The 27,597-nt window shown below is 46.3% G+C and overlaps 1 protein-coding gene across 5 annotated transcripts; it reads left to right on the plus strand.

Moving 5' to 3' along the window:
- The first annotated feature begins 2,413 nt into the window (after window positions 1-2,413).
- Window positions 2,414-27,351, plus strand: TMEM225B (transmembrane protein 225B). 5 transcript variants are annotated; one of them, XM_025274949.3, is made up of 7 exons: window positions 4,113-4,500; window positions 18,081-18,207; window positions 19,447-19,524; window positions 21,727-21,937; window positions 22,242-22,388; window positions 23,087-23,224; window positions 26,989-27,351. In XM_025274949.3, the coding sequence occupies exons 2-7, from the start codon at window positions 18,139-18,141 to the stop codon at window positions 27,159-27,161; spliced, it is 816 nt and encodes a 271-aa protein (XP_025130734.1). In that variant the 5' UTR covers window positions 4,113-4,500; window positions 18,081-18,138; the 3' UTR covers window positions 27,162-27,351. The 5 variants fall into 5 exon arrangements, with proteins under 5 accessions (XP_044792005.1, XP_044792006.1, XP_044792007.1 ...); XM_044936071.2 differs by lacking the exon at window positions 23,087-23,224 and having other exon boundaries at window positions 4,109-4,500; XM_044936072.2 differs by lacking the exon at window positions 22,242-22,388 and having other exon boundaries at window positions 4,109-4,500.
- The last annotated feature ends 246 nt before the right edge of the window (window positions 27,352-27,597 follow it).

Raw genomic sequence — 27,597 nt, forward strand, 5'->3', positions numbered from 1 at the left:
GCTCTTTAAAGGAACAAACTGTAACAGAGACACTGAAGTGTAGAGAGGTTGAAGAACCTATAGGATCACACAGCAAGTTAATGGCTCAAAGTCAAGGATATTTGACTCTAAAGCTTTCTGTCATCTTGATGTTGGTGTCTGACATATCTCAGAACTCGGAGAAGAGATATTTTCTTTGATAGCTCTTCATTCCCTGTTACATACTTGATTCACCATCAGTTTTCAGCTGATCCTAAATGCTCCCAGAGCTCCAGGAAGCTGGGAGAAAATACCCCAGTATCTTCTGAAAGCTAGGTAGAACCATCCCCCTCCCACAGACGGTTTTGACAATGTCAGGCCATGGGTTAGATCTCCCAAATTCCCATCTCCTGCTAAGACATCCCCACTGCCATCAGTAGGTTTATATTTACACTTCTTTGTGCCCCAAATGCACTTTTTTCTGCTAACTAGAACTTACTGATGGGTACATATCCTTACCAAAGTTTGTTTACCACCTCTGGTTATATTCAGCGGTGGAGCAAAGTGGGTGGGCAATGGGAACATCAAGTTTGAGTCCTAGGTTTTCAGCTTGAGCAAGAGTAGATGGAGACTGGAAAGATGGAGAGCATGGAGTGTTTTAAGGCAAAAGTATGTCAGAAGTCCCGCAGAAGAATGAGTGTGGCATTTTCAAGGTGGTAATGAGTTCTTTGGAGAATGCCTCATCCTAGGACATATCATATGGGTAACTGAGAATTTAAGAAGTTCAAAGGAAGCCCCTAGCGTGTTATCTCAGAAACTGGAATTTCTCACATTCCAAAGTTTAATCTGGTATGTCCTTTCATTCATTCAGTCATATAGTTGCCAGACAGTATGTTTAGTGCCAGCCAATGGATACAGTTAACCTAATCGAATGAATTAATCCATTGAGTAAAAAAGACTAGTCAAAGCAATGAGTTTGGAATTAGGCCTACCTATGTTTGAACTTTATTAGCTATGACTTTGGAGATTTTCCCTAGCCTTCCTAGTTTTGGCTATACAATGTGGTGAATAATAGCATGAACATTAAATGAGATAATGTAAAAGCTACTGGTCATATAGTAAGTGCCCAAAAGTTATTAGTGTAAATAATAATATCAAAACCACCATATTAGAGTAGAGATACATAGCATAAAATCTAAAAATGAGGGAATGAATGAGCAAGTATTTACCAGTGCAGGACTAGCATTGTCCAGGGAGGGACACCCTGAGTTTCATTTCAGTTCTGCTCAGTCGCTGAGTCGTGTCGGACTCTGCGACCTGTGGACTGCATCACGCCAGGCTTTCCTGTTCATCACGAACTCCTGGAGCTTACTCAAACTCATGTCCGTTGAATCGGTGATGCCATCCAACCATCTCATCCTCTATTGTCCCCTTCTCCCACCTTCAATCTTTTCCAGCATCAGGGTCTTTTCTAGTGAGTCACTTCTTCACATCAGGTGGCCAAAGTATTGGAGTTTCAGCTTCAGCATCAGTCCTTCCAATGAATATTCAGGACTGATTTCCTTTAGGATGGACTGTTGGATCTCCTTGCTGTCCAAGGGACTTTCAAGAGTCTTCTCCAACACCACAGTTCAAAAGCATCAATTCTTCGGCGCTCAGCTTCGGAGAACTTAAATATAACTAGAGGAATCATTAGGCACTGTGGGGTGTGTGTGGTAGGACATGCCTTCTAACGGGCAATTCCTGCTGGAGTCTGCAAACTGATGTGTCTTAACATCTGTATCATATGGCATTATGTCTTACACTCCTTTCAAGATTTGAGTGCATGAAGGAGCCAGTGTTAAATCTGTCGATTAAAAAGATGTACAACATAAGCGTTGCGAGTTAAGTTTTATTTGGGGCAAAATGCTGATTGCAGCCTGGGAGATAGCACCTCAGATAGCTCTGAGAGACTGCTCCAAAGCAGCAGTAGGGGTAAGTCAATATATAAGATTGCAGTGAAGGGTGTGTGTGTGTGTGTGTATTAGTTGCTCAGTTGTGTCCAACTCTTTGTGACCCCACAGATTGGGGTCCGCCAGGCTCCTCTGTCCATGGGGTTTTCCAGGCAAGAAGACTGAAGTGAGTTGCCATTCCCTTCTCCAGGGGGATTTCAATGCAATGGTGAAGGGAGAGTTCAATGCAGTGAAGGGGGAGTTCAATGCAAAGAAGCACTCATTTTTTTTTGGCTTAAATTGTGTTGTTTGCTAAGTTGCTTCAGTCGTGTCCGACTCTGTGCGACCCCATGGATTGCAGCCTTCCAGGCTTCTCGGTCCATGGGATTCTCCAGGCAAGAACACTGGAGTGGGTTGCCATTTTCTTCTCCAATGCATGCAAGTGAAAAGTGAGTGAAGTTGCTCAGTCGTGTCTGACTCTTAGCGACCCCATGGACTGCAGCCTACCAGGCTCCTCTGTCCATGGGATTTTCCAGGCAACAGTACTGGAGTGGGATGCCATTGCCTGTGTTGTTTATTACTGTCCAAATACATGAAGTTCTGATGAAATAAAATCATATGGTACAGATAAAAACAGGCCATGAGAGCCCAGAGTTGTTTTAGGGCAAAATGGCAGACCACTTAACAGTTCACATTTTAGGAATTCAAAATGCTTAGAAATTGATAAGGTGGTTTCTGAAAAAGAAAGAGAAGGAAAAAAAGACGAAAAGGAGGGAGGGAGGGAAGATACGGAAACCATTGAGGAAATGTTAGCTCACGAGAAAGCCTGACTTAGAAGTGACAAACGCATAAAAAAAAACTGCATAAACTTTGGAAGCACTCATTTTATAAAAGGGTTTCTGCTAGTCACGAGGAGCTGATATCATCATGAAAGGATTTAGTGCTTTTCTAGATATGAGGAGATGCAAGGATTGGGATCATGAAATCAGTTCCTAAAAATATGTCTCAAGACCTCTTATACCAGTAGGGTGCCTCACTCTCCACCCTGAATTCCCTTCAGGGAACGTCGGAGGTCAGCAACTGCAGCAGCATTGGCAGATGGCGAATGCCCTTGCTGTTCAGTCGCTGGCAAATGCTCGTGACAAGTGCCAATTTGTAGTTGACAAATCCAAGAACGGTTTCAAATAGATGGTGCTCTGTACAAATCAAGGAGAAAATATTTATTTTAGAATTATTTTGCTGCCTCATCCCATTCACTTTAAGAAAATGGTTACTCTCTTATGTTTGTATGTCATCCATGCTTATAAATTTTACAACGGGCGTAATTACAAGTTTTTCTTTCCAGCAGTTTCTCATGTTACAATACTCCCCCCCAGTCTTCCTTCATTTTTCTTTGCTGATTGTGGTTAGCCTCCAGGCTCTGGTTTGAACAGGCCAGGGTTTGACTCCTGCTTCTAGTTCACTCACTCACTGCCGCTTCTGGCACATGGTAAAAAATACCAACTTACGGGATTGTTGGGAGGGTTAATGGGATGTCAGTTTTCAGTGCCCCACAACTGGTAGCTGTCGTTTTTGACTTTACCAGGAGAATCCTTGATCATGAACAACTCATTGCCTTAACCTTTTTTCCTGCTTCAGCATATGAGATAATGCCTCTGCAAACCAGTACTCCAGGTGTAGTAGGCGTTTGGATCTTGACCCTGTATCTAAGGCTTTTCTTCCTCTTTCACCCGTTTGGTGTGTTCCTCCTCTTCGTGTGCGCCAGGCAAAACAGGGAGGCTGTGTTGAAGCCACAACGGGCTGCACGGAGGGAGTAGATAACCGGTCTAGGCCCGCAGGGTCATCGTGGCCTGTGATCTGAAAGAACGGGGGTGTAGAGATGGGTGGAGCAAAGCGGAGGAGGGTGCACACGGGAATGATAAAGAAAAAACAACCAATTTAGGTCCTAAGTCCACCTAGGCAATGAGGGTCAAAAAGAGAAATCTCTTCCATCCTCCTTCAATCTCTCCTCGGGAAGGAGGACAAACGCCTAAGGAAGCCCCCACACGACGCCTCTGAGCCCAACCCCGCAGGGGGCCCTTAGGGAACTCGCGATCGAGATTAGACCTCCGAGCTGCCTAGATGGCCCCGGAAGTGCGCGCCGAGGAACCCGCGTTTCCGGTCTCCCTGGAGGCCGTGGTTGCGGACGCTTCCGCTATCGGCCAGCGGAGGGCGTGAGTGTCCGGCCGGGCCGGGCCGGCTGTCCGCGGGGCGGCGAAGAGGGTCGGGCCGGGTGGACCCCAGTGGGACCGGGGTGGGGCGTGCTGCCGGCCGGGCGCTCCCCGCGGCGGGGCCCAGCCTGCCTGCTGGGAGGACAGGGCTCCTCCGACCGACACCCGGCGGGGAGCCTCTTGGGAAGCGGCACCTACTGTTTCCCCTACATCTGTCCCCTCTCGCTCTCTGTCCTGAAGTGGCTGCCCCTCCCCTGTGTCGGGTTCTGAAGACTTGTAGAGAAGACTTTGGCCTTGGAGCGGCACCGGGGTTTGGACCCAGTCCATGGAGAAACCGCCCGAGCAGATGTCCCTGGATTCCCCGTGTCCATCCCCCGAGCAGGAGCCTCGAAAGACCAAGGGTGAGGAGCTGACCTAGCTGCTTGCTTTTTCTAAAGTTTGTCCTTTCCATTGAGGCCTCAGATCAGATGGACATGCTTAACCGTGCACTTAGAAATACCCTGGTTCGAGACACTTAATTTTTTTTTTTTAACCTAAAGCTCTGTTACATGTAAATGAAGCCTATCACTAATATTTTCTCTCTTACTGTGGAGCAGACCTGCAGCAGCACTGTCCATGTCACTGAGTCTTTCGGATCTGTCATTCCAGCACCTGTTAACTTGCTTGGCCTTTGAGAGGCTAAGTAAACTGTGAATAAGTGAATGAACCCAGCCAAGTGTGTCCTATATCCCAAGTACCAGGAAAAGACTGGGCTTCTCTTGGCAAGCTGTCTTTCATCATTAGGAAAGATACATTTTCCACCCAGGATATAAACTTCAAGAGAGTGCCCTGCCTGTGGAGTACAGTAGACAGGCCAGCCACCCGCTGATGGAAAATGAGATTAAACTGTAGACATCAGCATTTAAATTTCAATCTACTATCCCCCCATTATCTGGTATGTGTGTGTGTGTGTGTGTGTGTGTGTGTGTGTGTGTGTAGTGCTCGCATGTGCATGCTGTCATGTCTGACTCTTTGTGACCTCATGGACTAGCCTGCCAGGCTCCTGTCCATGGAATTTTCCAGGCAAGAGTACTGGAATGGGTTGCCATTTCCTTCTCCAGGGGATCTTCCTGACCCAGGGATCAAACCCATGTTTCTTGTGTCTCTTGCATTGGCAGGCGGGTTCTTTACCAACTGTGCCACCTGGGAAGCTGTACCTGGGAAGCTGTATCTTGGCCTTTAAAAAAAAGTGGATTAGATTATTTAATTGAGGGACAAGGGCTTAGATAATCCACATCAAGGATTTTGAGAAGGTTTATGTTTGGGAGACTATTTTACATGTTTAGCCTCGAATTCTGTTTTAGGCTAATTTTTAACTTAAGTATTTATTGAATTGTTATTATAAAGTACTGAGACTAAGTTGGAAGAAAACCTAGCCCTTGCCACCAGCTTAGAGTTGAGTTGGAATAGTTATCTATGAGAGATTATGGGATAATAAACAGTGTGAAAGTTCACAAGAGAAGAGCCTTGTCAACTGGATATTAGCCCTGGAGGCCTTAGAAAGTCATATGTTTGGCCTTGAAAGACTTTAGAGTAAGAAAAGAATTAGGTTTTAGGTCAGAAGGGACAGACTCTTACCACAGGCTCCTCAGTGGTCATCTTTCTAAGGCCAAGTGCCTTATTTACCTTCCTAAAATACTCATTTATGTTAGTTCACAGTGCCTACTGTATACAGTCTATTCTCTATAACCTGGCATTCGGGTCCTGGCATTCAGGGTCCTCTGCAGCATGATCTGAACCCAGCTTTAAACGTTGTCTCCATGTTTCCCCATACAGGCTCTGCCAGACTGGTGTGTCTGCACGAGGAGATGCCAAAAACACTCTGCTTTACCTGCTATTGTGCCTTTGTGTCCTTTTTCTGCATCACTGTTGCTTACATCCTCTATCTCCCCAAATCACACACATCCCAGTGTCCCATGCATGGAACCTCAGTGCAGGGCAGGCTCCTCCCTTAAGCTCCTGAAATAGACTGGTGGCTGCCCAGAAGGAAATACACACATGCTAGAGACGTTTACATGGAAGCCTGTAGGACTTGGAGGTTGACTCAGCAGTAGAGGTGTAATCACCTTTGTTCCCTTTGCTCTCATACCTCTTAAAAAAACCTTCACCACTTGCTGTTATCTTTGTAACTGCCATTCACTTAGCTCAGGGCACCGCTTTTACTCCATCAAAACTGATTATATCCAGGTTGCCAGTAGCTTAACGAATGAATCCATTGGACACTTTTTTTCCCTTCAGCCCTAATTTTTTTTGACCCCTTAGTATTTTTATTGACATGATTGCTCTTCTTTGAAACTCTTGTTCTTTGGTATAGGCAGCACCATTTTCTCCTGATTCTGTCTCTTGCTTTCTCAGGGTCTTTCCCACTCCTGTTTGTCCACCTGTTTCTTTCTTGTTCTGGGTCACACCATGCAGCTTGTGGAATCTTAGTTCCCCGACCAGGGATTGAATCTGGGCCCTTGGCAGTGAAACCACCTGTAGCAGGTGGAGGTAGAAAGTTGAATGGAGAAGGAATTGTGTGGGGAGATAAATGTTCAGGGAATAGTTCAGAGTAATTGGACCACAGAGTAGACTGATAGAGGATGACTGTAAAGGCAGAGTGGTGTAAGATTGTGGAAGATGGACACCAGGCCAGCCAAAGAGTTTAGATTTTGTTTGGCAGAAATTGAAGCACATAAACTTTGCTTCACAGGAGGCTAGCAGATGAGCTTGCAGATCAAGGAAGAGATTCTGGTCTGTTTAGTGTGAGAGGTGATTAGAATCTGACTTGAGCATATTAGCAGTGATAATAGGAAAGCAGGGGCAAAAAATCAAGAAGTACATCATAGGTATAAGCAACAGTATTTGTTTACTGAGTGAATGTGGAGCAGAGAAGAGAGTCACTGGTCACTGTTGCCTCCTCCCGTGGTTTTTTTTTTTTTTTTTTTTTTTTTTTTGAAGAATTGTTAAAGCTACAGGAGAGTTGAAGAATATACCAAATACTCACACACTGGAAGTGTATGTGCCAGTTTGGGACAAGTCGATCTCAAGAGACTGGTATGACAGCTGCCACTTGGAAATCTTGTTTTTAATTATTGGAGATGCTGTAGCTGGTTGATGAATACTGCCCATCTCACCACCCATCTCAGGAGATGGTAACACCATCCCTCCAGCTACTCAATCTAGAGGGAAACCCCTGTTTCTTTCATATCCGTATCCATCAGTCAGGAATCCCACCCATGTGACTGTCAGCATTTCTCTCCAGAGTCCAATTACTTCTTACCGCTTCCTCTGCCGCCATCTAGGTTCATGTCACCATCGTCTCTCACCTGGATTGTTGCCACAGCCTGGTTGCTTGTCCTGTCTCTACACTTGCCTCCCCATGGTCTCTCCTCAGCATGGCAGCCAGCATGATCCTGTTGAAGTGTCAGATCTTGTCTTCCTCTGGTCAGAACCCTTCAGTGGCTTCCCATCTCGCTCAGTGTAAAACCTCTTTACAAACCTGTGGCCACAGTGGCCTGTGTTCTCTGATCCTCTTTTATGTCTCTGACCTCATTTCTTACTCCTCTCTCTCTTGCTCATTCTGCTCCAGTCACACTTGCCTTCATGAATACCCGGTGCCTTTGCAGTTGCTGTTTCTTCTATTTGTAATCCTCTTTCTCAGAAATCCTTATCTCCTTCAAGTCTTTGCTTAAATGCCATCTTCTTAGTCTTCCTTTAATCATGGTATTTAAAATTGCATCTCCTTTGCCCACTCTCCCAGGCACTCTAATCCTTGTTCCTTGCTTTTTTGCTTTTATAGCATCTTTATAATCTTTTAACAGTATGTAATTTACATGGTTTGTTGTCCATCTCCTTTAGTAAAATGGAAGAGGATTTTTTTGTTTTGCTTATTGACAGATCTCAGAGTCTGGAACTGTACCTGGCATGTTGTTGGTGCTCAATAAAATGTTCTGAGTGACTGTTATGTGACTTGAGGAATATTTCAAGGATCACCTCCAGCTTCATGGAGGAGGTGATGTTGAACAGGGCTTGAGAGCAGTGAGGTTGACATTCTCAACCATGTTGGGCAGTGGGCCAAGTAAAAGGCCCCTTGTCTAGGATGTCACAGCCATCGCATATTGTGACGAGAGTGGCTCCACAGGTAGTAAAGAGGCTTCGTGTGGGGAGATCAGAATGAGGCTGGAAAAACAGGCAGAGGCCAGATCAGGAAGATGGAGAAGAAACCTAAGTCTCTCTCTGCTCCCTTGGAGCTTGCAGTCTTAACAGGTAAGTAAACACTTGTGCAAGGGGACGTACAAACAGTAAACCAGCAATCCACTCCCACCTGTTAGAATAACTGTTATCTAAAAGACAAGAAATAACAAGTGTTGATGAAGATGTGGTGAAAAGGGAACCCTCCTGTACTGTTGGTGGGAATGTAAATTGGTGTAGCCATTATGGAAAATGGTATGGAGGTTTCTCATAAAATTAAATATAGAACTACCATATGATCCAGTGATTCTACTTCTGGGTATTTATTCAGAGGAAATGAAATCCAAGTTCATTGCAGCATTATTTACAGTAGCCAAGACATGGAACAACCTAAGTGTCCACCAGCAGACAAATATTATCCAGCCATAAGAAAGATGGAAATAATGCCTTTGTAACAGCATGGATGGACCTGGAGGGCATTATGCTAAGTGGAATAAGTCAGAGAAGGACAAACATTGTATTACCTCACATGTGTGTGGAATCTGAAAAATCCAAACTCATGCATACAGAGAACACGTTGGTGTTGCTGAAAGTGGGGTGTGGGTAGTGGGAGAACTGGATGAAGGGCGTCAAAAGTATAAACTTACAGCTATAAGGTAAGTAAGTCCCAGGAAGCTGAGGTATAACATGGTGACTACAGTTAGCAATACCATGTTGTATATTTGAGAGTTGCTTATAGAGTAGATCTTAAAGGTTCCCATCACACGCACAAAAAATTAAAACCAATATCCCAATGGAATGTATAGAAGAGGACATATCTGGAGGTGGAGAACAAATGTAAAATGGTTCTCTGATATCAGATAATTTGTGGAGAACAAATATAAATATGGTTCTCTGATATCAGATAATTACTGAATTCCTTAAAGACAATGACCATTCCCTACTAAAATCTGGGCTGCATGTGTTTTACTTTGATTGCTAATGGAAATGATACTACATTGGATATTCCTCAGCATCCCCTCCTTCCAGAAATATTACTCTAAGCAGAGGCCTTCTTTCTGTAACATACTGCACTTCAGTAAGTCATATTTAATAAGTAAACTTAGGAGGAGAAACGTATTAATAGTAAATGGATTTTTTCCATTGTCTCCCTTAGATACAACTAGGGTGCAGAGTTGGTTTTTGTTGGTTCTCTTAGAAATAGATATTAAAGATATGGAATAGAGCTGAAATAGATAATGGAAATATTTCTTGCTACCCCATGCTTCATATTTTAAGCATTTCCTCCTCTTCTCCCCCTGTCTTTATCAAATCCTCTCAGTTGGCACCATTTCTAAAAAGGTTCCTCTAAGGTCTGAGTATGTCACATTTGTGAGTGAGCATGTGAGTGTCTGTCTGTGGAGAGAGACAGCAGGAATGAGGAAGGTGCTGCGTCTGGTTATGGGGAGTATTTCCTGTTACCACAGTGACAACCCACGTGGCCAGGGTACCATGTGGACAGAATCTTTGTGTGAAGTCCTCTTTGATTTATCTGCTCAGTCCCTACCTCTCTCCATTCAGAACCCCCAGCATCAGCCTTCCTGTGTTCTGAGAAAATCTCACTTTCCTCAAACTCTGTTTTCCTATTCTGCTAATTCCAGTGTACTTGTCTGATTAGGTACTTCATTTATAAATCCTCACTTTAGTTTACTCACCACTTTCTCCAAATCTGCTCAGCTTGTATCCATTTTTTCCCCCTGTATTTCAAGGCCATTTTTCATACTTTTTTGAACCAAATAACCTGGAATACTTTAACCATCCTGTTTCCCACCAGGAGTTTTTACTGTTACATATACCTTTTTTGTATTTTCTGTCAGATGGTGAGACCTGGACTGAGGATCAATTAATTATAAAGCAGAAAACTCTTGAAGTAGGGACACGACCACATGAAGCAGATGAATGTGAACAAAACAAACATGAGGGACCTTATGAATATGGGCGAAACTTCAGTAATATGTCAGACTTCATCCAGCAGTCATATGTTCTTATTGAAGAGAAATCTCAAATGTGCAATGTTTGTGGGAAATTATTCAGGCAGAATGCATACCTTATTCAGCATAAGAAAAGCCACACGCAAGAGAAGCCTTACAAGTGTCATGTATGTGGAAAAGCCTTTGGCCATAGTTCAAATCTGTCTCAGCATCAAAGAATTCATACTGAGGAGAAACCCTATGAATGTGATGAGTGTGGGAGGGCCTTCCGGCGCAGCTCACACCTCATCCAGCATCAGGTCACCCACACAGGAGAGATGCCTTACCTGTGTAACGAGTGTGGAAAAGCCTTTGGCCGGAGCTCAAGTCTCCTCCGACATCAGAGAATCCACTCTAGGGAGAAACCCTATGAATGTACCGAATGTGGAAAGGCCTTCAGCCAGAGCTCACATCTAACAGAACATCAGCGAGTTCACACCAAAGAGAGACCCTACGAGTGCAGTGACTGTGGGAAAGCTTACAGTCGGAACTCACACCTTGTTGAACATCAGAGGGTCCATACAGGAGAGACTCCTTATGGCTGTAATGAGTGTGGGAAATCTTTCAGTAGGAGTTCACTGTTTTTCAAACATCACAGAATTCACACTGGAGAAAGACCCTATGAGTGCAGTGAATGTGGGAAGGCATTTAGTTGCAACTCCTACCTCATTCAGCACCAGAAGACTCACAGTGGAGTAAAATCTTCCAAACGTAAAGAATGTGGGAAAACCTTCAAGCATAGTTCATACCTTATTCATCACCTGGGAACCCATACAAGAGAGAAACCATAAATGAAGTGAAGGTGGTAAAGCCTTTGGTCGGAGTTCAGCTCCGACATCAGAGAACTCGCACTGGGGAGAAAACCTTTGCCTGTAGAGAATGTGGACTGTCTTCAGTCATAGTTCACCTCTTACTAAGACCTGAGAATCCACACAGTAGACAAATATCTTATGCATTCAGTGCATGAGAACCTTTAGATAGAGTTCCTGCCTTACTCAGCATTGGCCAGTTCATGTTGGGGGAATGGTGGGTATGGGGAGAGCCTTGCTGTGTGTCAGAAAGGGGTGCAAAAGGGGTAGAATGACACCATGGAGGGGATGACTGAAATGGAACTTTTAGTTTGCACTACTTTTTTTTTTTTTAAGAAAGCTTTTTTTATTGCTGTGTAGCATATGTGCAGTGAATGTACTCACAGCATAACGAATTCTCCCATATGTGTGCTCCCGTGGAGCCACCCCCGAGATCAAGATTTAGAACCCTTCCGTCACTCCAGAAAGCGCCCCCCTCTATCCCCTTTCCCAGTTGTGCCCCTTTGTGCAGCTAGAGGTAACCTCTGTGCCAGGTTCTCTCAAGAAAGGTTAGTTTTGCCTGTTCTAGAATGTTCCACGAATGGAGTCACAAGGAGGCTTTTGTGTCTGCCTTCTTTCACTCCGCAGAACGTCTGTGACATTCGTCCAGGTTGGAGCATGTGGCAGTACTTTCAATAGAATGTTCAATTTTAGTCTGAGTGGGATGCAAACCATGGGATGGCTTTGAGCAGAGGAATGACGTGCACTCATCTGCATTTTGAACGGCTCTCCTTGGCCCTGTGACGGTGGAGCTAGGAGGAGACCAGGCTGGGGCTTGCGTGGGTTTCCCAGGGCTGCTGTTACAATGACCACAAGCTGGGTGGCTTAAAAAACAAAATGATTCTCTCACACTTCTGCAGCCCGAAGTCTCAAATCACGGTGTCAGCAGGGCTCTGCTCCCTTCAAAGTCCCCTGGGAAGGACCTCGCCTGTGCTCTTCTAGCTTCTGGGGGCCTCACATGTTTCTGCCTTGTGAACCAGACCTTCAGTCTCTGGCTCCCTCTTCACTTGGCTGCCATCTCTGTGTCCTGTCCTCCTCTTTTAAGGGCACTGAGCTAGTTGATTTCAGGCCTACCCTAATCCAGAATGAGAATGACCTCATTTTAATTTAACTAATTATATCTGTGAAGACCTTATTTCAAAAGAAGGTCACATTTTGAGATTCCAGGTGGGCAGGGCACTTGGGGGGACATGATTCAACCCCCTTCGAGGGCTGCTGCAACCATCCAGGCAAGAGATGACAGTGGTGAAGATGGGGTGGTAGTGGTTTGAGGGCTCCATTACCCAGTCATATCCGACTTTGTGACCCTATGGACTGTAGCCTGCCAGGCTCCTCTGTCTGTGGAATATTCCAGGCAAGAATACTGGAGTGGGTTGCCATTTCCTTCTCCAGGTAGTTTGCACTACTTTTTATTTGATCTTGAGGATCTACATCAGAGAGAGATTCTATGGTTTGTTTTTCAAATCTCTACAGTCATCCTCTGAAAACAGGATGAATTAGGTCCATTCCAGGGAAGAACAAATTGGGGATTCAGACTCATGGATCAGGAAAGCAGCAGGATGACCCTTGAAACCAATAGTTTCCTTCTATCTCACCTGTCCTGTTGGTTGTTACTGTACATGGAAGTGGCTCTTGGGTTTTCTAGGACCACCATTTTCGCTCCTCAGTATCCTGCAGACTACTGAATCTCTCTTTGTTTTATATGTTATAGAAGCTTTAAATAAATGGGCCAATTTTCTAAGCCAAATAATTTCTCAGTATCATGTCATGGGCTTTGCTATGTGTAGAATCCAGTAGACTGAACTGCATGTGTCAGACTTCCCCTTTCTTCTGTTTTTCAGTCTGTTTGGGCTCTCAGGGAGATTCTTGGGAGAGTTAGAGGGCAGAAGAGAGGCAGCAGTGATTTTGTAGCTCACATGTGATATTGTTGCTGATCTGTTGACTCACTTCACTGGGGCTGGGCCTGAAACTAGTCTGCCTTCCCCTGGATTCTTCTTTGCCTTTATTGGGCCAGGTGTGTGTGTGTGTGTGTGTGTCTGTCTGTCTGTCTGTCTGTCTCATCATGATTCTCCTTCTCTGATTGAATTCTAGTCATACACATGCTTTGCTCTCATATCCTTAAATTTTTTTTTCACCAGTTGCTGTTATCTTTGTAACTGCCATTCACTTAGCACGGGGCACTGCTTCTGCTCCATTGAAACTGATTATATCCAGGTTGCCAGTGGCTTAGCTAATTAATCCACTGGACACTTTTCTTTAGCCCTAAGTTTTTTGACCCAGGCTAGATGGAAGGAGTGGTGGGAGGGACCTTTGCACTGGGAGTGGAACCAGCTATTGGGTGGCGGCCCTACGAGCCTGCTTATTGATGGGTTCTGGTTGTGTTATATGCAGTAAAACTTCAATTTGGGTAACTTGGGTTTTCCCTTTAGAGCATGGGACCAGGGAAGCACAGAACCCAGGGGAATCAGAACTCTAAAGGTTCTAGCTCCAGCTCACAGGCTCTTCACCGACTTTTCCAGCAGACAGTTCCCTCCTCCCTTGTCTGTCCCTCTACTCTAGACCTGGGAAAGCATGAAAATGCTTCCTGAGGAGATGATACTTAAATACACTTTCTAAATTTCTGATACTTATAAACACTTTCTCAATTTCTTATCCTGGGAGGGGCTGGCTTGGCAGTTCCTAGCCATACCTTGAATACAGCCTTGGGTCCCCCGCAGAGAGGCATTTCCTATGCTGTGGTTGAAGAGGTAAGAGTCTTCGGGCAAAAGGAGATAGGAGGAGGAGGAAGACAAATTTCCACAATGGCATCCAGAAGTGACTGTTTTCATCCCCACAAAAGCCCATCACAGCCCTCATGTTGAAATCAACAAGACCGTTCTCATCTCAGCTCTGCCCACTGACTTCTCCAGCCCTCTGTGGCCACCCCTTCTGCCAGACATTCTGAAATTCATTGCTGCTGCTGCTAAGTCGCTTCAGTCATGTCCGACTCTGTGCAACCCCATAGACGGCAGCCCACCAGGCCTTCCCGTCCCTGGGTTCTCCTGGCAAGAACACTGGAATGGGTTGCCATTTCCTTCTCCAATGCATGAAAGTGAAAAGTGAAAGTGAAGTCACTCAGTCGTGTCCGACTCTTAGCAACCCCATGGACTGCAGCCCACCAGGCTCCTCCGTCCATGGGATTTCCCAGGCAAGAGTACTGGAGTGGGGTACCATTGTATTTTTCAAATGTAGGTTAAGAGCCACTCGGGTGGGGGTGGGGCCACAAAATTAATTTACTGTAATGAGTTACAACCAGCAAAGGGTAAAAAGAAAAAAGTAGGCAGAACTAGAATTGACTAGAAAACGTCCATCATAAAGGTAAGTCAGACTTTTGTCCTGTTTGTGCACAATGGTGCATATACACAAAGTACAACCTACAATAGTTCTTGCTGGGGAGCAGGTAAAAATCTTTGCTCATTGCAATCCCTGTGTGGGCATAAGATTCTGTCTAGAAGGGCCTCCTTGGCATGTCTTCCCTTGGACTGAATTGTTCTCACTCTACAATTCCCACAGCATGCTCTACTTCTTTGTGCACTGATCACACTTTAAAAAAATGATTTATCTGTTTGTGCTAGTTTCCTGTTTGTGTTAGTTGCAAGCTTGGTGAGGGCAGGGACTGTGTGCACCTCACCTGACATCTGTCATTAGAGAAGGCACTTGTGTTGAGTGGCTGAATGATAAACCCAGGTCCAGGTTCTGGCTGTGTGTGTTCTCAGGCAAGGTCTCTTTGTTTTTTCTGACTTTTAATCTGATTTACATACAGAAAACTTCAAAGAGTAGACTAATGAACACCCTATATATCCTCCACTTAGATAAACAGTATTACCATATTTCCATATTTGCTTTCTATTTATCTGCTTTTTCCCCCCCTGAATCATTTGAAAGTAAGTTTTACCCTGAGTATTGGGTTGGCCAAAAGTTTGTTCAAATTTTCCTGTAACAGTAAAATCTGAACGAACTTTGTGGCAAACCCAATACTATGGCATGCTTTTTCTAAGAGATCATTCTTGTACGTAATCACAAGACAATTAACATACCTAAGAAAAAGAATTAAATTCCATAATACCATCTAAAATGTAGTCTGTATTTAGATTTTCCTTGGTTGTCCCAAGAATGTGTTTTATAGCTAGTTTATTTCAAATCAGAAAAAAAAAAATCAAGAGTCACATTACATTTGGCTTTATATCTCTTTAGATTCTTTTAATCTAGAAGAGTCCCACCTTTTTTTTTTTAATGACTGACTTCTGAAGGAGTCAAGAACAGTTACCTTTTATAACTTTCCATGAAATTGATTTCCTTGTTTTCCTGAGGTGGTGTTTAGCTTCCTCCTTACCCCTCTGTATTTTCTCTCAACTGGAACGAGGTCTAGAGGCCTGATGATCTACTTCTGGCAAGAGCACCTCACAGGCGATGCTTCCTTCATACTGCTGTCACCTCAAGAGGCACGTGACATGAGATTATTCTACCCCAAGTAATACTGTTTGTTCACCGGCTTAAGGGAGTGACCGCCAGATCTCTTCTGTATAAAGATATGTGTTTCTTTTGCAATTAGTAATTTGTGAGGAGGATAAGCTCCAGCACCATGTGAGGAATCTATTCCTCCACAGCCTAATGTTTTTAGTAATCGCCCATGATTTTTTAGCAACCATTCATGTGATAGTTTGGACATGTTCTTAACCAGGGGCTCAGTTTTTCCATCTGTGAGTGAATGAAGTCGCTCAGTCGTGTCCGACTCTTTGCGACCCTGTGGACTGTAGCCCACCAGGCTCCTCCGTCCATGGGATTCTCCAGGCAAGAATACTGGAGTGGGTGGCCATTTCCTTCTCCAGGGAATCTTCCTGACCCAGGGATCGAACCCAAGTCTCCCGCATTGCAGGCAGACGCTTTAACCTCTGAGCCACCGGGGAAGCCCAGGTAGCCTGGGCATAATCATACCAGTGATTTGGATTTGCTGTATAACAACATTTAAAAGTGTGACAGGGTGCGTATGAAGATGCTGTTACGGTCTGCCATAATTTCTCCTTCTTTTGAGAACACCATCCCTCTTCCTTTTTAGAACGTTCTTTTGCTGCTCCAGATAAGTGGTCTGATGATCTCTAGTGGCCTTGGCCTGCAACTGCTTGGAGCGAGGCTTCGGTTCCCAGCCAGAGATTGCGGTAGTACCAGATCCTAGCCACTAGACCAGTGGTCAGTGACAAGGGCCCTGACCCTTTGGCTTTGCAGAAAAGAATTCCCACAAAGACGGAAAATAGTGAAAGTATTAAAGAGGGGACAAAAATACAGTTCGTGTTGATAGACTCAGGGAGAGAGAGAGAGAGTCGATGAGTGGCCCCCTTGTGGCAGTTTGAATTACTTTTATGGGGCATTTCTTCTGGTTTTCCTTTGGCCAATCATTTTGATTTGCCTGGTCCATATCTGGTACATCTCAGGATCCTCCCGTGTGTGCGCACGCATCTCTTAGCCAAGATGGATTTTACTGAAAAGGCATATGGGTAGGGAACATCCCTTGGCATCACTTCCCTTTGGCCTCCAAGGAGCCTTTTCTGTGCATGTGTGGTTGGGGAGATCTTCTGACTTCAAGAAAAGAAATGTGTCATCTGAGCAGGGCCCAGCCTCCTCCCTTACATATCCTGCTATTCTTGTCTTGGAAATCGCGATTCCCTGGGGGTCTCATCTGCCTCCTTCCTCAAACCTTCAACTTCTTTGATGATTCTACCTGCTTGGCCTCTGTGGGGCACAGCTGATGCATCTTCTTCGGTGGAGTGGAATGAGCTTGTGACCAGAGCTGAGCCAGTCAGAATTCCTGGGGAACTGGAAACCAAGTAGGGGTGGGAATAGGGTGAAGAAAACATTCTTTTTCCTGAGGGTGACTAAAAGTGAGGCTGTGAGTCTAGAAGTTGACTATTTCACCTCCCACCTGGAGAAGGACAGCCTCTGGGATGGAGGGATCAAACACCATCTCTGAGAGCAGGGCGGAGAGGTCTCCCTGGCCTGGCTCTAGGCCTTCCCAACTGTACTCTGCCTTGCCCCAGCTAAGCCAAGAAAGACCTGTCTTGCCTGAGGCCTTACAAATTGGGGTCTGAACCTTATGACAGGTAGAATACCGACTATACAATGAGCCTCTCACATGATGTATGTTAGTCGCTTCAGTCATGCCTGACTGCGACCCCATGGACTGTAGCCCGCCATGCTTGTCTGTCCATGGGGTTCCCCAGACAAGAATACTAGAGTGCCATTTCCTTCTCTGAGGGATCTTCCCCACCCAAGGATCAAACCTGGGTCTCCTGCTTTGCAGGCAGATATATGAACCACCAGGGAAGCCCTCTTTCACTTGATAGATAATCACGTCTCACATGTTAGGTGATTCAATAAATTAATGGTTCATCAGCTCTCATCCTTTCCTGTTATCTTTGAATATGTGCCTGCTAGTGGAGAGGTGTGTGGAGGTGCCAGACATGGTCCTGGTTCTTAAAAATCTTAAAGAATTATAAATGCCTTTCCTTGGTGAGCTTAGTCTCAAATCACGGGGAGCTGGTGACTCATCCAGCTCCAAGTGTGGCCCCTCTTGCCACACAACCCAGCCCCCCAGCTCAACCACCAGGGCTAGGAGCTAGAGTGTCTCTCTTGGAAGAGCCTAAGTTTAAAACCAGCCCGCCTTGGGAGAGGTGTAGACAGCCTTTTTAGCGGAGGGCAGAGGACTGTGCCGGCCAGGGCGGGGTTTGGGGGGTGTGCCTGAGTGCATGCGCAGGGCAAGGGAGAGGGAAAGACTGGGAATGGGGGGGATGGGGGTGAGCGCGAGGTCCGGCAGCGCGTCTCCCAGGCCCTTCCAGCCAGCTCGCTGGAGAAGTCACTATGATCATGCCTTTTTCACAGATGAGGAAACTGATGCCCAGGAAGAAGAAATAACTTCCCCAAGGGCACCCTGCTGGTGATGGCAGAGCTGGCATTCGAATCCGGTGGACTTCAGGGTGCACCCACCCCCACCCCATTCTGCGTACCGGTGAGCAAGGCCTGGACCGCAACCGCCCTGGAGGCCAGGTTCCCCCAGTCGTAGGGCCCCGAGGGCTCCGGCTCTGTGGGCTCCGTGGGGAGACTGAGCATCCCCTCGCTGGCCTGAGCCGGGTGGAGAGCAAAGGAGGGTCTTGACCACCGGCCAAAAGGCTGTGCCAGCAGCCGGGGCAGGTGTAGGGACTGGAGACCGGTGGGGAGGGGCGAGCGGAGGTGGAGCCTCGGGTTGGGAGAGCGGAGGTGGAGCCTCGGGTTGGGGGGGGAGGGCGTGAAGGAGGCCCCCCAGGCCAAATATTACCCTTCTGTTGGGAGCCGTCGGGCTGGATCTGGGGCCCAATGGCCAGGTCAGGACCCATCTATGGGTCTGGATAATGTCACTGGGGCTTTGGGGCCACTAAGGACCGAGGAGGGTCGTCAGTGGGAAGGAACCCCTCACCCACCCTAAGTCACTTTCAGCCCAAGTGACCTCAAATTACTGGCTGGTGGGACAAGTGGGGAGTGAGGCTCCCGGGGGCCCAGACAGTTCCCTTCCCGGTTCCAGCCCGGGATACACTTATCTGGGCTGCACTGCACCTGGGCTGTGCAGGGCTGCTCCAGGGCTGGGGGCTGGAGTGCAGGGAGACAGACTCTGCCAGCGGGAACCAGGCCCAGCGGGGCACGCAGCTCCTCCAGTCATTGGCCCTTTTCAAAATAATTGAAACGTCAGTAAGAGTAGATGATAGTAAGTTCGTTTTGTTTTGAATGTTCTTGGCAAAGTAAAAAGTTGGCAACCCTCTTCCCCCCCACCCCATTCTGTCTCCCTCTCCTCTACTTTCGGGAATCCCAAACCCAACTGCCGGCCAGTGGTGACTGGTGAAGAGGTGAGGAGATGGGGTGGCCGTTCAGGGTTGTGGTCCCTGTGTCCACTCTGACTGACTGTGGCATCCTGGACCAGTCTGTTCTCCTTTCCAGGTGTTTCTTCATCAGTACAAAAGGATCTGCAAATCCCCCTTTATGGTAACATGTCCATGGTTCTTTGAGTCTGGCTTATGTCCCTGGTGCCCAGTTGTCCAGAGCCAGCACTGAGGGCAGCTCCATGCAGAGGCTGGCTTATCCCTGGAGAAAGGCCTGCAGGGTCCTCCTCTCTGGAGAGCAGCTGGGGCGGGCCAGGGGACAGCTCGGAGTCACCTCAGGTGAGGAGGGGAAAGCACTGTACTGCCTGACAAGTTTATGTGTTTCTTCTCCCCAGTAGTTACCCAGAGCCGGAGAGTTCCTGTCTTTTTCCATCCCTGATTCTCCCCGTTGGCCTAAGCTGGGCATGGGGCGCCCAGTAAGTACACAGTTCGTTTTTGTGGAGTGAATGGATAAAGACTGGTGGCTGGGAGACTCCAGGGAATAGAAAGGACCAAGCTGAGGTTTGCAGAAGATGTGGGATTTAAAAGGCTTAAAGGGGAAGAGACCTGCCCTCAGGGAAGAAACCCAGACTGGAGATGCTTGGGGTGACTGTGGTGTTCCAGGAATGGAGAGAGTCATGGCGGGTGTGGGGGCAGGAGGGTGGGTGCTTTAAAGACTTTATGAAAGAAAACTTGAGAAGGTGAGGACGGTTGATGAGGTTAAAGTGTGGGAGAAACAGAGAAAGCAGCCCGAACTCTAGACTGGAGTGTGGGTGATGGAGCAGGTGATTGAAATGGGGGGACGCTGAGGTCAGTTTAGACAAGTTGAGGTGCAGAGGGGTGGGGTTGGGGACAGGAAGGGACTCAGAGCATCAGTTGAAAATGTCCAGGGTATGCCATTCCCTGAAGAGAACGGGGTCAAGAGGCGGCCATGACTCCTACCTGGAGAGCTTTAGAGCCAGGACTCAACTCTCTCTGGTCCAGTGACTTCATCCTCTTAGAGTGAAGGAAACCAAGGCCTTGAAGTTCGGGTGACTCATCAGTACTGCCCGGAGGGTGGAAAGATCTCAAAGGGTAGCTTTGCAGAGAGGGCAGGATAAATTTTTCAGGTGGGAAGAAGAAAAACTGGGGAATGACAGAAAGAGAGAGGGCAGGATAAATTTTTCAGGTGGGAAGAAGAAAAACTGGGGAATGACAGAAAGAGTGCTTTAGAAATTTCCCAATCGCTCTGACAGCAGTCAAAGAGGAACAGTTGTTAACTCTTCTATAAGCAGTGGATTTCCTCTGCCCTCCGGCTAGTTCTCCTGTTGTGATCAGACGATCTCAAAGCCTCAGAGATGCTCCTTGCACCCAGCTGCAGTGAGGGGTCCGTATGGGGGCCTCAGAGGGGCCCCAGTGCCTGGGCACACATGGGGGCTGAGAGGAAACGGAAGCCCCTCACTTGCTGTGTGCAGCTTGGAAGCTTGGCGCTGCCAGGCACAGTCTGCTGAGGCAGCAGAATCAAGGGCTGTTGTCTCGGGGTGTCCCCATCTCCCTTGTCCTGTCCCTCTGACCTCTGGATGCCACCTTCCTGCACTGCCACGTGGCTATGGTCATCGGGGGCCATCTGGACAGGGCCCACCCTCGCTGCTGCACCCAGGCTTCCAACGACCCTCCTCTCCTCCCCCTCCTTGGCCCTCTCCACCTCATTCCTCAGGGCTGCCAGGCTGGGTGAAGGCAGAGGAGGCTGACTAGGTGAATCCTTAACCAAGCACCTGGGCCCTGAGCACTGTGCTTGACGCTTTGTTTGCAGTGTGTTACTTGGTCCACCCAAGAACCTCAATGGGCAAGTGTTATCTCCTGCCTTTTCCAAATGGGGAACCCAAGGTCCTGAGAGTTTTAGTAAGTTCCCCGAGATTACCCAGCCGGCAAGTGATAAAACTGGGACACAGTCACGACTTCTACAGCCAATTCCAGCCAGGGCTTACCTTCCATATCACAGGTGTTCCTTCTAGGAAGACATCCTTGATGACAGCTGGTGGTGATGGAGAAGTTTTGAGGGATCCTTAACTGAGGGGCTCAACCTCCAGGCCTAGAGGGAGCCTAGGGCTTCAGGAGGGTCTATGAAACTCTAAAACTATTTTTAAAAGTTTCTGTGTGCATATTTTCTGCTCATTTTTCAGCAGAGGACCAGGTGGACCCCTGTCCATCTAAACCACAGGTCCTGAGGCTAGAGGGCCAGTCCCTGAGTAAAGGCACTCCAGGCCCTGGTTTTAATATCTGCCTGGTCCTCATTCTGAAATCTCCAAGGGCAGACAGTAGCCAACAGCTGACTGGAGAGGCTCTGTGGCCGGTTGTGGTGGCGGGGGTGGGGTGGGGGGCTGTTAAACAGAACTGAAAAGTTAGAACTTTAGAGCTGGGAGGGGTGGAAATTTTACCAAGGTGGAAATCGAGGCTCAAAGGGACCACACACACTCAAGATCACCCAATGAGTTAGTGAGAGAAAAGGTTTTCTGTGTTGGCTAGGCCAGCTGAAGAGGTCTGGAAGGTTAATTAAAGCAAAGCAAACATTTCCTGAGCCCCACGTCCGCTGACATGTCCGCGGGCACCATCTCCGTCACCTGGTGCCACGTGGGGCTCCCTCACTGTTCCTCCCCCAGGTGATGCTGACAATAGAGGACAGAGATGTGAAGGGCTTCACCTGGGCCATAGCCCCTGCCTTGACTTCCCTGGGCTACCTGCTTATCCTGCTGGTCTCCATCTTCCCCTTCTGGGTGCGGCTGGTGAACGAGGAGTCCCAGGAAGTGTTCTTCAGTGGCCTGTTTGAGAACTGCTTCCATATCAAGTGCTGGAAGCCTCGACCCTTATCCAGTATGGAGGGCTGAAGGCGGGGATCGGGGAGAGGGAAGCAGGGCCAGCTTAGGGTTTGAGGGGTGACTGAGGACTGGGGGGGCAGATAGAACAGAATGAACATGCCTGAAAGGACAGTTTCTCTCAGTCTCTTGGGGTTAGACGAAAGTAGGCAGCTGGGAAGGTGTTAATGATGTGCGGTCTACCCATGGGGGGTTGGAACTTTGGCCCCAGGCCACGGTTGGGGACCCAAGGCTGGCTGGGCTCCGCCCTCTGGGCTGAGTGCCGGGGCCCAGCCTGCTCTCCCTCCTGCCCTCCCCTGCAGTTTACGTCATCCTCGGCCGAGTCTCCCTGCTGTCCGCCGTTGTCTTGTCTTTCCTCACCACTTTCATCATGGTGTCCTTTGCGTCTCAGCTCTTTCCGAGGACACGGAAGCACAATTTTGTGTCAGCCTTCATCAGTTTCCTTACAGGTGGGGAGCAGCAGGTGGGCCCCAGCCTTGGGGAGGGGTCCAAAGATGGGGGGATGGTCTCTGTCTGAGGTCAGGAGAGGGACTTTCTAGGGCCCCTCTCCTCTGTTTCCATCTCTATGAAGTTGCCCAGGGCACAGCCACCCCCTCCTTGGGGCTCCTCCTAACTGCACTTCCAGAGGGCACAGCCCTCGTCACCTTGGCTTGGCAACATCTCTCTGGGGGTCTTTCCCATCATCTCTATCCTAGCAGCTGTCCTGGAACCTGGTACAGAGTTATAATATAATTGAAATATAGACTATAAACCAAATACAAATATTTCTTGGATGAATGAATGGAAGAGACCATCTCTGCCGTCTAGAACCTTCTAACTTTAATAGGCTGACCAAGGCCCTGCCCTGGGAAGCTCCCATCAGATGGAGGAGGTGGAACGCTCACAGTGGGAGCGTCACACCCGGGGCCCATCTGGAGTCGGCCCAGGGCACAGGCACAGAGAGTACCCGGGAAAGGGGTTTCTGAGAGGCAAGGCACACGGGCTTTGCAAAGAGTTAGGAAGGAGGGTGAGACAGGTGTGTGGGGTGAAGGTTGTTGGTTCTGAAAGTGAAAGGGACCTGGGCCAGGAGAAGGGAGCCTCACGCAGGTGCTGGAAGGCTGGAGCAGGGGCAGGAGGAGACCAAGGGGGCCTGCCTGTGATCCCGCAGGGGCTTGTGCCTTCCTGGCCTTGTTGCTGCACGCCCTGGAGATCCAGAGTCTGCGGATGAAGCCCAGCCCCCCGCAGTTCTCCATACAGTGGCCTTACTACGTCCTGGGCTTCAGCATCCTTCTGTTCATGGTGGCTGGTGAGTGATTTGGGGCTGGCGCCCTCGCCCCACCCTCTGTCTGGATTCAGGAGCTGTGGGTGCTCTAGAGCTGTGCTGCTCAAAACCTTAGTCACATGTGGCTGTTGCTGTTGTTTAGTCACTCAGTCGTGTCTGACTCTTTGCGACCCCATGGACCATAGCCCGCCAGGTTCCTCTGTCCATGGGATTTGCCAGACATGGATACTGGTGCGGGTTGCCATTTCCTTTGCCAGGAGATCTTCCCCACCCAGGGATTGAACCTGGGTCTCCTGCATTGCAGGTGGTTTCTTTACCAGGGAAGCCTTCACATGTGCCTAGGTAACTTTAATTAATTAACATGAAATAAGGTTAGAAATTGAGTTCCTCGGTCACACCAGCTACACCTCACATATTCAAAAACCACACTGTTACATGCTCAGTGGCTTCCACATTGGGCAGTGCGGATGCAGAAGGTTCTGCTGGACAGCACCACTCTAGGGCCTACCTCAACTCTGTCCCCCACCCTCATCCTCCCCATTCCCGTCTTCCTTGACTTTAGAACCAAACTTGCACATTTCATGTGCTCCCTTACACCATCCTGGTTCCTAAGGCTTTCTATCCCTATCTCTCTAGCTTGAAATCTGTGATCTTATTTCTCACTTGAATCCATTTTTCTTTACTTATCATCATCATCTAAGTTCTTCATCCCATCTGATCCTGTCTAATTGTCCCTACTCCTCATCCTCTTCCCACAATATTAACCTGACCCATGATCATAACCTATTTAGACTCAATTTTATTATATGTTGAACATATAACAAAGGATATATCTGTAAGATATAAGTAATTATAAACTGTACACCCATATTTCCACCATATATTTAAGAACTAGCCATATTTTGTCAAATCCATTGTTTAGAATTTACACCCTTATTTTATGTACCATGAGAAAGAAAAGACTGATGCCAAATATAATTCTAAGGTGCTCATAGCTTGTAAGGCACATCTTTATTTCAAGATGTTAACATGTGGAAAAAAATGGGCTTGTTAAAATTAATGAAATATGTTAGAATATTAAGTATCTTTGAAGTTTTCCCCCCCACCATGTGGCTCTTCCTTCTCTCACCTTCTTCTCTATCCCGAGGAATCAATTATTCTGAAATTTATGCCAGTTATGTTTACTACATGGCTATATATCCTTAAACAATGTATTATTTAGTTTTGCATACTTTAAAATGTTATATGAGTATTATGATACTGCAGAGAAGGTGATGGCACCCCACTCCAGTACTCTTGCCTGGAAAATCCCACGGACGGAGGAGCCTGGTAGGCTGCAGTCCATGGGGTCGCTAAGAGTTGGACACGACTGAGCGACTTCACTTTCACTTTTCACTTTCATGCATTGGAGAAGGAAATGGCAACCCACTCCAGTGTTCTTGCCTGGAGAATCCCAGGGACGGGGGAGCCTGGTGGGCTGCCGTCTATGGGGTCGCACAGAGTCGGACACGACTGAAGTGACTTAGCAGCAGCAGCAGCATTATGATACTGTATTTTTTCTTTTGGAATTTGCTATGTTTGATTGATATTATAATCTCGAGATTCCTCCATATTAATATGAGGAACTAAGCTTCATTTATTTTTACTACCTTGAGTATTTAATTGTGTAACTAAGCTTTCCAGTAGAAGGAGCATGGTATTTTTCTATGGGAGAATTTTTAAGTTAATGATTCAGTTTCTTTAATGATTACATGACTATTCAGGTATTTTGTTTCTTCTTGAGTCAGTTTTGCCAAGTTATATATTTCTTTATACATTTTATCTAAGTTTTAAATTTTATTGACAAAAATATTTTTTAAATTTTGTTCTGCATCTGTAGTTGTATGCTTTGTCATACCTGATTTTTCTGTTTTTTCATTACTAAGTTTGTCAAGGGTTTATCAGTTGTTTTAGTCTTTTCAAAGAATCAACTTTTTAGTTTTCTTGAAACAAACCTTCTTGTTTGTTTTCTACATAATTGCTTTTTGCCTCTTATTTTGAACTTCCCTCCCCACTACTTAATTTTTGTGTGTGTTTATTCTTCTGTTCCTTTTTCAACTTCCTAAATCAGGATCTAAGCTCATGGATTATTTCTTCTTTTCTAAGTAGGCATTTAAAGCTTTAATCCTCATCTAAGAATTGCATCTTTATTTGAAGCTCTCATTTTGATGTGTAATATTTTTTGTTGTTCAATTTCAAATATTTTCTTGTTCCCCTTATTACTTCTTTCATCCATGCATTATTTTAAAGTATACAATTTGGTGCATGAACTGAAGCTGAGGAGTGGTATTTCTAGAACATTTTTTATCTCCTCCCTAATATCTTTTTTTTTTTCTTTTTGTCTTTTGTGGAACCCCAGGAAGACTTCTGTTAGACCTTAATACTCTATCCTGCATGTCTGTCAGTTTCTCTTTCATATTTTTCGTCTTTGTCTTTCTGGGCTGCATTCTGAATAATGTATCTAGTTATATCTTCAGTTTTATCCATTCACTTTTTAGCTGTGTCTGATCTATTTAACCTAGCCTTTAAATTTTTATTTCAGTTAATCTATGTTATAACTAGACATTGTATTTTCCTGTAAATCTCATTTTATACTTTTTCCTTATGTTTTAAATCTCTGCTCTAAATATATTTTTATTATACATGTTAAACATACTCACTTTATATTCTGTATCTTATAAGTTTTAAAGTTGAATTACTTGCCCTTGTTTCTACAAGCTCTGGCTTGTGGTGCCTTGTTCCTTCCTATGTTCTGTGGGTTTTGACTGTGAACTGATTTTCCTTGAAAAATTTTTTTTTTGGAAGATCTTTGAGGCCTGTATTTAAAGTGTTTCCTTAAAAAAGGATTTGCATTTGCTTCTGCCTGGTGCCTGGGTGCACAACAACTACCCTAGGATCCCAATCAAAATACTTAGGTACTATGAGTCTAGCTGCAGACCCACATAATAGCTAGCCTGTGCTTTTGAATTCTGAATCCATGCAGGCAACTTTGAAGTTCCAGTTTCATGTGGTTGACTCTTACTAGATCCCCTCATTGCACACAGGACTTGGGCTTTCCTTTTATTTTCTGTGTCCTAAATAGCCAACTGAATGGAAACTCAGGGTCACCTGGGTTGAATAGATGTCTCCAAGGTGAAGGCTAATTGTGTGTTTGCTTAACCCTCTAGATTCCTAAGATCATTATGGTTTGGCTTCTGAAAATGTCTTACTCTGATGCCAGCTTGATGATGTATTTATAAATAGGTTTTTGAAGAAATATTTAGAAGTTTTGTTTAGTGGGGGAGTATCTTGTTGACTGTAAAGCTGAAAATAGAAGTTGTTTTATCTCAGTCTTAGCCATAATGCAGCATTTCTTATCCAATCAGGATATCTCCATTTGTTCCTTAATATTCACTCTCCCTTCCTTCCAATAAGATTCAAAACTTACTGAGAATTTTGAATGGGTTGGGCATGAAGAGGCCTGGGCTTTGTGTTTGACCTTCCTCTCTGAAACCTGGTTTTCTTACCTATTAATGGTTAGACAATTGCTCAGATGATGTCCAGCACTGGCCATGGTTCCTTGAGTTTATACATCTATTTGTATGCTTTGTCTGTCAATGTACTGTTTTGCCTTCTATTTCTGTAAAACTCTAAATTGGAGGGCAGGTGCAGACCAGAGGAATCAGGTCAGAGGAGGGAATTTCCAACCTCCGGGGCACTGAGCTTGATACACTTTCTCTCTCCTGACTCAAACTTTTGCTGTGACCCAGGTGCCATCTGCCTCATCCAAGAAATAGCCTGCCATAGATGCCATTTGTTGCCCATTTCCCAGAGTACTGAGGACACCCAAGAGATCTCATACCTGGAAAACCTGGATAGTCTGGGAGGAGAACTGAGCTCCATGCAGAAGGAGACGCTGCTGAAGGAAGAAACCATTATCTAGACCCAGACAGTCTGAGCCCTGCCCTTCGTCAAGTGCGCATGTGTCAGTGCGTGTGGCTCTTCAGTCTCCACCAGTCTCTGCCGTTTCTGATGAGACTTTTGAGTGTCAAGTCAACCCCTCCCTTCCCCCTCCTCACAGTGATTCTATCCTGCGTGTGTTTGATATTCGTTAAACGTTTTTTTGAATTCTTCCTGAGCTTTCGGAGTGATTTTTTTTGGACATGTGTTTTCAATAAAAAAAAGGACTACCGTCTGTTAATCCATACCTCTGAAAACAGACAAGGGAATTCCCTGGCAGCCCAGTGGTTAAAACTCCACACTTCCACTGCAAGGGTCATGGGTTCCATCCCTCGTCGGGGAACCAAGATCTTGAGTGCTGTTCAGTGTGACCGAAAAACAAACAAAACACCAGCTTGCAGCCTAGAGGGCAGGAGGGG

The sequence above is a fragment of the Bubalus bubalis genome, chromosome 24 (genome assembly GCF_019923935.1).
Source record: "Bubalus bubalis isolate 160015118507 breed Murrah chromosome 24, NDDB_SH_1, whole genome shotgun sequence".
NCBI classification, from domain to species: Eukaryota; Metazoa; Chordata; class Mammalia; order Artiodactyla; family Bovidae; genus Bubalus; species Bubalus bubalis.

Bases quoted from the DNA above. Each gene is read 5' to 3' on its own strand.
- TMEM225B (XM_044936070.2), top strand. From the start codon at position 4,425: ATGGAGAAACCGCCCGAGCAGATGTCCCTGGATTCCCCGTGTCCATCC. The intron at 4,501-10,167 runs GTGAGGAGCTGA...ATTTTCTGTCAG, and splicing joins GGAGCCTCGAAAGACCAAGG to ATGGTGAGACCTGGACTGAG.